This window comes from Argiope bruennichi, chromosome 6 (genome assembly GCF_947563725.1).
Source record: "Argiope bruennichi chromosome 6, qqArgBrue1.1, whole genome shotgun sequence".
Classification (NCBI taxonomy): domain Eukaryota; kingdom Metazoa; phylum Arthropoda; class Arachnida; order Araneae; family Araneidae; genus Argiope; species Argiope bruennichi.
In genome coordinates, this window is record NC_079156.1 from 84,080,350 (window position 1) to 84,093,950 (window position 13,601).

Below are 13,601 nucleotides of genomic sequence, written 5' to 3' on the forward strand. Positions count from 1 at the left end.
TATTAACTTTTATTGATGATTTATTTTAATACTTGCATTGATATATAAATTTTGCATTAATATCTTGTTATTTAATGATTCATTAATTATAGATATAAATGTTTTCTATTCACATCCTTTTCCTTCTTGTAATATTTATATTGATATTTAATTGCTTTTGTCAATCAATTTTTTTCACTGGAATATTGATTTTATTCAATTTTATAACCATCAAATTGCTAGACATCAAAGTTGTGTTAATTATCTGACATATGTTCGATTAATTGTGTACATGAACCTTTCTAATGAAGATCAGTCCCATGACATCATACCATAATAAAAGCGTTAATGTCTGTTTTCTTATAACTTCAGTTTTTTTTTTTTTTTTTTAATTTGGCATGTAAGTTATACATGTACTAAACAAAATTCTTCTTTGTTTTGTTTTTCATCAATGGAAGAAAACCATTTGATTAAATATTTGAAGAAGTAATAAAAACCCTTTTGAATTTCATAGCAACAATGTAAAGTATTGTTGGAAATTAAGCAAAAAAATATTTTTAAAAAATGCCAAAATTCAGGAAAAATTTGCAAGACTATTAAAGTGTCATAATTAAAAAAAATGTTAATTTTTTAAAATTAATTTTTGTGCTATAATATTTTTAGAAGTTATCTTGGCAAAATGCCAAAATTCAGTTTAATTTTTAATTAAAATTTCAGAGATTTTTGATTAATTTGATAGACGTTTGTCAAACAGTCTTCTCTGTAGAGTGCTAAACATACACACACACACATTTATCTTTATTAATAGTAAAGACCTTTCTACAATTTTCCTTAGAAACTCTTATTTGTATGGAATTTAACTCTTTTTGCTTTCATTTTTGTTTCATTGTGAATATTTAACAGCTATTATCCTTTGTAAATCAGTTGTGAGTAATATTGTTTTTTTAAAGATATATGCAAAGATAAAATAGTTATATTAATTTATATATACTAATAATTATCACCACTATGTATTAGAATCTAAGCTTAAGAACATTTAGATTGAAATTGACCCTTTCGTTGCATGCCCCGCAATTTCCATGAGCAATGTAGAAGTAGCAAAATTTGTGCAACCTGGGGGGATGGAATATTTCTGTCTACTTAGCTGTGCAACTTGCTCTTTTCCCATTCATGGTTTTATTTTGGCTTTTTTGGTTTCACCCAGATCTGAGTTAACAGATAGCGTTAGTTGTCCATGCTTCTGCAAAATATACAAGCATGTTTTGCAACATTTTGTGGACTCTTTTTAAAGCTCAAAGATATAGGACAAGAAACGCTTCCCAATATTTGAACCTATTTTGATAAAAGAATTATGCTGCGAGAGGTTTAAACAGAACCCATAATTTAATTGCTAATGACCAATTAGATTTGCCATGATCTTTGAAACATGGTTAAAAATAAATTTTAATAGCAATATGTGGTGAAAAGTTGTAATGCTATCTATTTTGGTTTTCTCAAATGTTCCAACTGAGAACACTCTACTGGGTCAGTCTTTATTGCGGTCCATTCTAAAATGCTGAATCAACTAATCAACTGAATGAACTAAAATTCTGAATTATATTAGAATATAAATGCTTCCCAATTTTGTTCTATGTATATCTGTTCCAATTCTACTTTTGGTGGGGATGGGTTTTGTTTATTTCCCAATTTCAAAAGAAAGATGTCAATTGGAACTGTTGCTTCTAGAAGATGAAATTTTTCCCATGAATTCCCACTTTTTGGATTCTTATAATCTTTTTCTGTGTTTTCTGTAAAAAAGATTTTTGTTCACAATTTATCACAATAAGAATTTTCTGCCATGGTGAGAAAGTAGAAGTTCTTCCTTTATTGCCACACAATATATGACAAAGCTTCAAATTGCAGAGAAATATTCATCAGAAAAAATAAAGTCTCAGGACACTAATTTCTTCCACATCTGAATCTTGTACACAAAATGAAACTGCTTGTGAACCAGTGTGACTAATGTTCAAAAGCAAACTATGAAACATCAATTGAATTATAACAATGAAAGACTTGTAAAAAAGAAAGAAAAAAGGCAGTAATATATCCGAGATATGCTACATATATCCATTTACTATTTAAGGAGAAGTTTACTAAAATATTTTAGTCAGATATGCTCACAATTAGGAACTGGCTTTCCTTTCATATGTTGTCTTTTGTGCATTTATATAAATTTGTCCTGACAATTTACTTCGTGAGGTGACTTTGGGAAAATCATAAACTATTGATTTCTTACTTTTATAATATTTTGAAATGAATATTGATGAAAAGGAAAAGTCAATTGTACTATAATTTTTATACTTTTTTCTGTACATTGATTATCTAATTCATACTTTTTGCACATTTTTCCTTTGTGTGTTGTTTCTTGTCACTTTTTTGGAATTCCTTTTTCTTTTGTGTGTGTGTGTGTGTTTTTGTGAATTGCATCTCTGTACTTCAGAAAATAGTTTTTTCAAGTTGCAACTTTTCAAAACAATTCTTTTATATTTTTAAATTGCATATATATTCAGTATTCAAGTCATATCAAAACTTTTTCAAGTATAAATCAACAATAAAATAAAATCAATGTAATTAATCATCTTATTTCTTTAGAGAAATCAGTTCATTACTTTCCTTTGAAAATAGGAGACATATCAATAAATCATACAACTTCTGTATCAATATATATTTGTATCAAAAATATCAATAAATAAAATGAAAATGAAATATTTTAATAAATTAAAATATCAGTAATAATATATTAAAATGCATAATATTGCATTAACATGATTAAAAAATTACAGAATAAGTGTTTAAGGTAGACATGAAGGAGCTCTTTTTATGTATGCTATTCTTTTGATTGCAGCAGAAGTTTGGCTTTGGGGCTCTATCATAATGTTGCCCCTACTGTCTTGATATCTTTTTCTTTTCTCTCCCCCCCCCCAATTCTTTGATATCTTTGTGGGACAATTTCTGTTTGTTCTTTTAAGAAAGGTTCCAAATAGTCCCTGGAATCTTTTAATTTTGTGCTCATAGTTCTTTTGGTTACCCAGAATGTTGTTATTAACTAATATGAAATATGATTAAGCAAAAGATTTAATATCAGAAAATTTTGGATTTTGTATGAATTTGAGGACTGTAAAAATTTCTGTTAATAGATCAATATTGCTAGTAGAAAGAAAAATGTTACATATATATTTGAAGCAGTCATATTTTTGTTTCATTACCTAATAAATTGTTCCTTTAGACCATATGTTATATGATGTGATAGGAAATTTTTTCTATTTCTACCAACCAAAGGCTTCGTGACAATATTTGCTATACCTACAGTTTCTCTTTTAAGTCCATTTCAGTTCCCCCTCCTAATTATCTCTGGACATTACTATTTCATAATTCCATCAGGAAATAAAACAGTAGTACATAGTGTATCTGTTTTATTGACCTAGTGGGAAATTGTTCATTGATATATCAAAACAAATGGACCTCTGGTAATTTTAATAGCAGAGCTTTTTTAGGATCATTGTAATATTTTGATATGTTTTATTGATTTTTACTCTAACATCAGATGGTAGGATTACCATCCGATCTTAGAGGAAGAATTAGAATTATCATTGTGCTATAATACACATTTCAAGCTTTAGGTTGAAATATTTATAAAAAAAATTTCTAAAGCTACTAAAAAGTAAAAAAATTTCTTATTCCTAATTCTTTAAACTATTATTTTAAAATTTATATATTTGACTTCTACTTGAATCTGTATTATAATATATTTCTTTCAAAATCTTACTGAATAAAAAAAGCATTTTTTAAAGCTATAATGGCTTTTTAAATTCTTTAAAAGACAGCATAATTATTTTGATTAACAATCAAAATTGATGGCTGCAATCTCAGTAGTGATTCTGTCTATACTTTATGAATAAAAAAAATAAATATTTATTTTAAATCTAAAGTATGCATGCAACTCAGTGTTTCAATGTCCCCATAGTGGCATCAGTGGATTGCTGAAAGTTAAAAGCAGAAGCTTGCATTAGTGACTGTAAAACAATTGAAATGTTGAAAATATGTATTTAAAAAGAAAAAAGCCCATTTGACAAAAGTAACAATCTCAAGATACCTCCACCCTCCAAAAAGAAATGAGGGGGACCTGTTATTAATCTGAACAGGTTTAATTGATATATTTTTATATTAATTTATAGAAAAAAGTAAATTTTAAAATAATCAAATAGAAACTATAAAATCAGTATTATGGCAAATAATTGTTATTAACAGTGAGGTATTTAGAAAAAATGAGCATTATTTAAATTCAATTAAAATATATAGTATTATTTAATTTGAATTCTATGAATAATTTTCATTACATTAATTCTTATGCAAGAATAAATATGGGCAAATAAGTTAAAATTACATCCCCTTTAATGTTTCCTCTTTATTTATTTATTTTTTTTAACTTTACATTCAGAATAGAGGTTAAATAATTTTTCATTATTTGTGCTAATTTATTAGCCTCAAACAAAAACTAATTATGTTAGTTTTGAACTTAGATTCTTGATATGAACAATACCTGTTACAACAGTTTTACAGCATGATTTTTGGAACATTTCTGGAGATTTTTTTTAACTGTGGTCAAGCAGCAAAGTTTATATTACTATTTGCCTGTGTTAACTTGTGAACAACATAACTCAAGTTGTTTAGTTAAATTTGAAATGTGCTGAGAGATCGGTCTAGGCCAGCCGGTTCAAAGGAAGTGAAAATGGTAGTGGTTGGGTGAAACTGGAATTTTTATTATCCTACTAGCCGCCTTTGGCGACCAGCCGGTTCGCCAATCTTAATGTTCGTTTAAATTTTAATAATTAAATATTTTATGCAATTTCTACTTTAATAGCTTCTTCATCAAAATATTTTAAAACTTCAAATTTTGATTATCATATAATTCATTCATAATATTATAAAGGCCTTCAGTCATAACGTAATATGTATCTCTCTCATTTTCTGTTACCCTCGTAAAATTTATGCTTTAAATTAAAGTGGAAAGAATTTATCTTCAATTAATATAATATTTTTTACTGAAACGAAGCATTTTTTTATAATCTGATTACTGAAAATAGAGTCACTCAGCGTTTAAACTTTATGGGCACTAAAGAATATCTTTTTTAATTTATGTAATATCTCAAGAGTTGGTCAACAAAATTTTCTTAGATTCATTATGAGCAGATCGATTCATTAACAATGTTTAAATTTAAATGCATCAAACACTAAGAAAATAAAACGAATCGTTTAAAATAAACGGTTGAAAACAGGTTTTAAAAAAACTACTTAAAAAACGATGTACTTAAAACTATAAGCATATACAAAAAATATATAACTCACATAAATACAATTTACTTACAAAAGCATGCAACTAACCCAAAAATAATTTAAATCATCCATTGATAACGTTGTCATAGCAACAATCAGAACAGAATGCGCATGCGTGAATTTTCTTCGCCGGTTACGTAACGCAAATAGGTGATTTTTTTCTACGCCAGTTGGGGTAACGCTATGCGGATTAGAAATTTTTAATTTCCTTTACTCTGTTTTATTTTAATTCAAAAGTACTTCAGAATGAATCTGAAAGATTGATTCATTAACAATGTTTAATTTTAAATGCATCAAACATTAAGAAAATTAACAGAACCGATTGAAATAATCCGCCGAAAAATTTTAACCCTAGCCTCATTACTGTTGGGAGAAAAAAAAAACTGAAGCCTTTCTCGTTTGGCGCTGGGGATAATGGAAGATTTTTTTGGCGGAAAAGTTGGCGGTGGGGAAAATAGAAGATTTTTTTGGCGGGAAAGTTAGTTTTTATTTAATAATTAAAATTCTAATTAAAAATTCGAAAAAAGAAACCCCAGGTGCACATTCCCAACCTCCAAGGTATACATGTACCAAATTTGGTAGCTGTATGTCAAACGGTCTGGCCTGTAGAGCGCCAACACACACACACATTGAGCTTTATTATAAGTATAGATAACTCCTCAAAGTTAGAAAAATAATTTAAAATTGATGCCTCATCCTTATGAATAGCTTTTGTCTGATTTTTTTTTTTAATTGAAGTAATTTAGAAGTCGAGCAAAAAATCGATTTTCAACCACATAATTATTTTTTGATCTAAACTTGTAATATTTTTTTGGATAGCTTTAAAAAAGGGCAGTACCTTCCATTTCTTTTCAGTTGTGTACCTCCAACTCTTTTTTTATTAAAGAAAATTGCAGAGGAGGTGGTGATTCCTTATTGCCTAGATTCTGCTTTTTCTTACTCCTGCCGTATGGTGAAATGTACATAATGAAATGTTTCTAATGTTTTTCTAAAAATGTTTGAATGTTTCTTTAAATGTTTTCTATATTATGAATATATAGGGGAGGATATATTTTTAAATGGTTAGTTTAAAATGTATCTAATTTCATCTTTCTTTCATTCTGTCCTCGCACCTTCTTGGCATTCTAATTTTCTGGAATTTCAGCAGATCCTAATTTTTCTGTTTTCAAGTTGAAATTCCCTGCCTTCAAGAAGTTATTTTTGAAACTAAATTATTTTCTTGTTCAGTTTTTTTTCTTTCATTTCTGAAATCAATTTGTTTTAAACATATGACTTCATTAAAACACCTTCAAGATAAATTTTTCCAGTTTTAGTGTTTCAAAATTTCTGCACTAAAAAAACGTTTTTTAAGGCAACATAATGTTTTGAAGTTGTAGAAACGATGTAAGCCATCCAACATTCTTCATTATATCTGGAGATGATTGTGGTGTTCTGTATGATTTTTTAGTTTAAAAAAGTTGTTATATGTCTTCATGACTTCAAACATGTCATTGTAACTTTATATAATTCCTTTTATATTAGTCAACTGGTACATATACTGAAATGTTTAATTCATTGCTAAAGAAGTTCCACCACTATTTTTTACTACTCAGTTGAGTTTTGTATCGTTTTTATCTTGAGTAAAACTTTGTCAAGGACATCTACATCTAACTTAAATTTGTGTCCAATTTTCTTGATGAAATTTTATCCATTTGTAGAAATAATATTTATTATTCCCTGCATATTAACTAGTACAATAGATTCTAAAAGATTTTTTGAATTGTTTTTTTTTGTCATTGATATTTCATTTGGAGGTAATTGGCATTTATCCATATCAGATAAATCTGAATTTGAAATTGTTTCCATAAAGTTGCTATGAAGTAGAAAACGAGATGTGAAAATTTCTTGAAGTGTAATGTTTGGGAAATTTTCAGATCTTATATTTATTGAGCTTTGAAAACCTGTTAGCATCTTATTTTGTCATTCTTCCAATACCAAGTACCAATGCAATTATTAGTGAAGGTGTAAATTTCTGACAAATTTTTCTCCTCTTTTCTGTCTATATATTTTTAAACTATAACATTATTTGGTTTTGGAAACATACATAATCTACAATTTGCATGATTATAAGCTGAAATATCAAGGATTAAAAGAATTTTCTCTCTGAAGGGATGCAGTTCCTTTGTTAAAACCTTATTTAACAATGCTTCAAATTTGAAATATACTGTTTTAAACTTGTATACCTTTCTAAAATGTCACTATAAATATTTACTTGTATTGCAAAATCTTACACTTAACTCATTTTTATGTATGTAATAAATAACAGCTTATTAACTGAAAAAAAAATTACCTTTAATAAAATTTACAATAAAAAGCACCAAAAGTCTAAAAGAAACATTAAATTTTTGTAAATCATTAAAAAGAATTTTATAAGTTTAAAAATTTAATTTAAAAGAAAAAAATCACCTCAAAATATCATTAAAAACATTGATAAAAATTTTTGTGTTTTAATCTTTATTTATATTGATTCATTATCATGATTGCATTCTGATTTTGAAACATTGGTGGATAAATAATTAAGATGAACTGTTTAGTGTGAGTTTTAATGATTATAAAAATCAGCATCATTGTTTAAAAGTTAATGTAGATATTGAATTTTTTTATCTAACAATTTGATATCTTACCCCTTTTTTAATTAAATATTTTTTACAATTGCTTTTAAAAGTTTAAAAATAGATTGCTTTTAAAAGTTTAAAAATAGATTGCTTTTAAAAGTTTAAAAATAGATTGCTTTTAAAAGTTTAAAAATAGAAGCAATGATCTGGGTATGAATCCTAGAAGAAATACAACTTACTTCTGCTTTTATTAAATTTTCAATAAATTTAAGATATGGAAAAATTTTTTTAAAAAATTTGCATTTAGAAATTGAGACTTAGCTGGTTTATGTGAATAAATTTACTATGTAGGTATGAAGAATTATTGCAAAATATTTACTTTATTTGTGTATTAAGCTAAATAATTGTTTTTTCTTAACTATATTAATTCCTTTAACAAAAAAGGCTTCACGTTTTTCAAGAAGCAATTAAATATAAACACATTTAATCATTACTGTATTAGAGGAAAAGTAAAATTCAAAAATATTAAAAAAAAAATATTAGTCATAAATTGTCTTATTATGATGTAAAATATATAGATATTAAAAAAATATCTTTGTTAAGGCTATTTTTTCAAAGAAATTGACGTTATTCCTCCTATTTAAATTAAATTATAAATTTTCAGAGAGATTACTTGGGAACATTTACATACTTTTTTTTTTACACCAACTACTTAAGGGAACATTTTATTAGGAAAAATGTCAAATTGGAAATTTTAATTTGATTTTAATCAATAAGCATTCCACTTTTTTTTTTTTTTTAAATATTATAGCTGTAGTTAATGAAAATACTTAAAATTATGTTTTGTGTATTAACTATCTTACTGTTTGGAATGTTTCTTTATGTAAATCTTGAAGCATAATTTTAGCTTTTTTTAAAATTATACTCATATGTTTATTGTTTAAGAAATAGTTTTATTCTAAGAAATATTTTTTTGAATGCATGAAATAAAAATATTGGTCTTATTAATGCTACAAGTTTGTGTTTTTGTAATAATAATTGAACTATTCATTGATGTCTATGTACGTTTTCTTATATTTTGTGTAAAAATTATGTATTAATTATTGTTAAATGATATTTATTTAAAAAAAATAGCTGACTATTATTGCTACAAATATACTGTGACCATTAGATTTTAAAATGAGTACATATTGTATCAGCAGTTTTTTGTGTTTTGCATGATTAGCTGCAAAATTTGTATGTAAGAATATCATAAATAATAATGTTTGGAACTTACTAATGCTTTTTAAATCATATTTGAAAATAGAAATTTGTAAAAATGCTATCTAATTTTATATGCAGAAAAAACATCTATTCATTATAATTAACAAATGCATAAAGCTCAGCATTTTTCATTTTCATTGGAAAGTGTGGAAGTTTAACTACCATTTTTTTTTCTGCTGCTGTAATGATATTGATATTAAAAAAATTTAGTATTTACAGTGCAAATATTGTGGATTTGAATCTTCATTCCCTTATCAACAGTCTATTGTTTTATGTAAGCTGTCAATTAAGTGAAATCTTGATAAAGGGATTGATATTTTTTCAAGCGATGCATCTATTTGATTACTGTCATACCTATCAACAGATGCTTTAATTTTCAACTAAAATATAATCTTTGGAACTCAAAGTCAATGTAAATGTAGTATAAAATAATTTTCTTTGCAAGTTTCAATTCTTCTATTTCTGTGAGATAATTAAATTTGAATAAATGAACTGAAACTATTCCTGCTGTACTTTGTTTGGTGATCAGACTAAAGTATTAAGGTCTTCCTTAATGAAAAATTGTAAAAATTTAGCTTTATTTTAGTGCTGAAATAATAAATACTTCTCTGTTAAAATACTTGAATCTCGTTTTTATTAAGGTATTCTCCTTTTTCATTTTGTTTGCATACAGTTTGTTTTTCCCAGTCAATTTGATATTAAAAAAAATTCTGTGAATTATGTGGTAGAATGTTTATTTTAATTATTCTGCATTCTTTAGTAGTTAACATTTCCAAAGCATTACTTTATTAAAGAGAAAAAAATTTACTTCATTTTACCTTAGATATTAACTTAAATAAATATGACTTAATTAAATATTTAGTAATGATAGAATATGAAAAATCTTTATTAATGCATCTATGACTTGCAGTTTTTATTAGAATATTTTTAATACATTTTAAATTTTATTTCAGAACTGAGTGGAAATCCATTAGGTGGTCGCATCATGGAAATCATTAATCGTCCATCATGCCGCACTGAAGACATTTTAAGTTATCTTATTGATCATTTACCAGGTATGTTACGATTATATTTTTATTATGTCTTATTTGTCAAATTTTAGAAATGGAGAAGTTTTGATATCTACTGAGAATTGTAATTGTTTTGAATTGGCAATGGATAAAACTATATATATAGTTTCATATATATACTATATACTATATATATAGTATATAGTTTTATCCATTAATTCCTAAAACGTCATTGGCAATCTTTGATCTTTGAAATATTTTTGCAATCCAATGATGTTTTATTGCAAAAATGACTTTTTTCTATATTCTTGATCTGCTGTTAAAATTTGTAAAAGATCTCTCTCTATATAGATTGATATATCACCATAAATTATTTGACTTGTCACAATCCTAACTATACTTTTCATATATATTATTCAAACATATATTTGTTATAATGCTTGTAAAAAGATTTGTATCTTGGGTAGCTTAATAAGCTCAGACATATTTTAGAATTCTGATTTGTAGGTCATGAGTGAATGATACAGTAAGTAATGAAAATTATTTCTTAAATGTGTTTATTTTCAGTTAAAACATGTTATAAATTTAGCTTCAAAAATTTATATTTTGTATATGTTCTATACTAACAGCATTTATATGCTTTAACAAATAAATAAAATAGCACATATTGATTAATTTGACCACATTGCCAATAGAAACATATGAAATAATAACTGTAAACTTGAAAATATTTTCATTGTGTAAAAACTTTTGTTATATTTTTAAATTTCAAAAATTTTTTTATCATAAATTCAAAAGATGCACTTTTAAAATTAATATATCTGATGCTGTTTGGAAGGAAAATATTTTCATGTCTTTTAATGAAGAATTGATTATTTAATTATCACAAAGTATTTTGCAGTGCTTTACTTATAATTTAGAATTTTTTTGAATGTTGAAGTACTATATGAAATGTTAATTATCACATATTAAATCAGCTGTTGATGGTTTAAGGATGTAAATGTAATAAGGGAGATGTTAAAGTAAATGTATTAAAGCTGTTATTGGATTGCAGTGCAATTTTAAATAAATTCATTTATTAAAATAATATTTAAAAAAAATTATATAAATAGTATTAAGTACCAAGTCATCTAAAACTTTTTTAGGAACCTCTCTTAGCCATGTGACATTGCATTAGTCCAACCTTAAATGCAATGTCGCATGGCTGAGATTTGAATTGTGGACCTCGCGCCAGTTCATTGCATCCACCATATCCCCCAGATGACAAGCCCTGATTCTATATAGTCGGTGAGGGACCAAAATTTTCATCAGATTTTAAGTATTTTTTTAGTTACTGATAATCACCTTTTAACCTTGTTGAGAATAAATACACTCTTGCACATAATATTTCCTATTTAAATTTGTGTGATTATTTTTTTCCAAAATATTCAATTGAAAGAGTATATTGTGTTGCTTCAATGAAATTTATTTTACTTGAGAAGTTTTACTATCCCGATTGCACTTTCCATATTTCCAATTCTAGTGTTCTGTACTAGATCTTTTTATTCCTTACTAAATTTGTACATCTTATGGCATTTAGTTTTCTCTTCTAAATGCCATTTGACAGTTTTCAGTAAAATGTGTTATCTTATTTTTCTTTAGTTTGCATTTAAGACTTTTTTAAAGGGTATATAAATTGATTTCCTGTATTATAGATGCTTTTCACTAATTTAAAATTACTTTGTAGTACTACATTTTTTGAGTTGAAGGTATTAATCTTTTAAAAGGAGTTTTACAATGTTTCTCTATAAATTAGAACTAATTCTGTGTTTAAAGGATTGGTATACGTTCATATTTCAATAATTTCAGTACTACAATTCCCATTAAGACTTTTTTTTTTGTCATTTCTTTATTTTAAATGCCCTTATTTTCGCAAAATATTCTGTTGGATATATATTTCAATAAATCTGTAATAATCGATGAAATTCACATCTGATTTTTTCGAAATTCTATTTTCTGCTTAAAATTTCTGATGTACGAATATTTTTCTTTCCTTAACTGATCCAAATCAGAATAATTGTTACGAATTTAATATGAATTTTAAATAGCTGAAATTTCAAGTTAAGATTTTGAATTAACCAAGTTTCAACACTTAGTACAATCTCAGTGCTTCTTTAAAATTAAATATTAGTTTTATGTAATCAAATTAAATTTTCTGTGTCTGAGAATTCTTTTATGGTTTTTAAGTATGACTCACTGAAAGGGAGGCAGAGAAAAAATGTAGTTTTCTTTTCTATTTTAAAAATAACATTTTGAAAAGAGGACTTGTGCGATTGCAGCCATAGTTCTGAATTTCAGGAGTAATTTATAAAAATACTAGTTACTTTTCGGATTATTCCCAAAGCATATCCGCATGCAACCGTACATTAATTTTTTCAAATTTAACTTGTATTTTCTAGACTGCATAATGCGAATTCAAATGAATCGAGTTAAAAATGTTTTATTTGTAGGTCGTGCATATTGTACTATTTTCGCGCTTTCCGTTTCCCTATCTCTTTCCTCACTTCCTCTATTTCTGTTGTGTAGTCGTAACCTATAACTGGTGACGACCGACGTCACGACTTGAAAGAAAGGAAGAAAAGAAAAAGCACTACCGAACAAAACTGCTGACTGACTGCCCATGAACTCGGCTATAACGGAAGACAATTGAAGAAAACCCCGTTTGTTCATATGCGGACAGTTTGCAAAATCTATTCTTACGTCCACCTTCTTGATTTGACGTCTTGGCCGCCTCGTTAAAACAATGCCCGTTGCGCGTATGCATTCTCGTTTGTTATTTTTATTTTATGGTTGGACTTTGCCTTTACACCTTCTTTTTCTTTGTGTCAAAATTCCGCGTTTGAATTTGTATGTGCCTGTAAAAATAAGACAACATATTTTCCTCATTAGTAATTCAGTCGAGATGGTAAATTTGGTATTCATTTCTAAATGCTTCGAAGTGCAGGTCGAACCTCTGTATTATCGAATTAGAAGATTCCTCGAGGTTTCTCCGATGTATAAAAATTTTAGTTTGCAAAAAAAAAAAACATATTATTGTATTTTTAAGTTATTTCCGTTCTAAAAACAACTAAACCTACTTAATTTTTTAGAGCCAGCAAAGATTTAAAAAATTAAAAGTATCAAAGAAATTTTAGAAAATTGTACTTATATGTAAGTTATTTGCAAATTTGTTTACAATATTATTGTCAATGTATGTTAGTATGAAAGAAAAATTAAATTTTTATTTACTTTTGAACGCATTTTTTCATCTCGCTTTTTAATTGTCATGGCGCTGAACTTCTTCACAATGAGAGATTTTGATTTTCTTATATATATTATATATATATAAAGGTTCTATTCTATG

The 13,601-nt window shown here is 26.4% G+C and overlaps 1 protein-coding gene across 2 annotated transcripts in view; it reads left to right on the forward strand.

Moving 5' to 3' along the window:
* LOC129971401 (CCR4-NOT transcription complex subunit 6-like) overlaps positions 1 to 13,601 on the forward strand; it is a 186,849-nt gene that overhangs the window by 13,175 nt on the left and 160,073 nt on the right. For both annotated transcript variants that reach the window (XM_056085141.1, XM_056085140.1), the window contains exon 4: positions 10,163 to 10,264. In XM_056085141.1, coding sequence (XP_055941116.1) covers positions 10,163 to 10,264 — 102 coding nt within the window. The remainder of the gene's footprint in view (positions 1 to 10,162; positions 10,265 to 13,601) is intronic.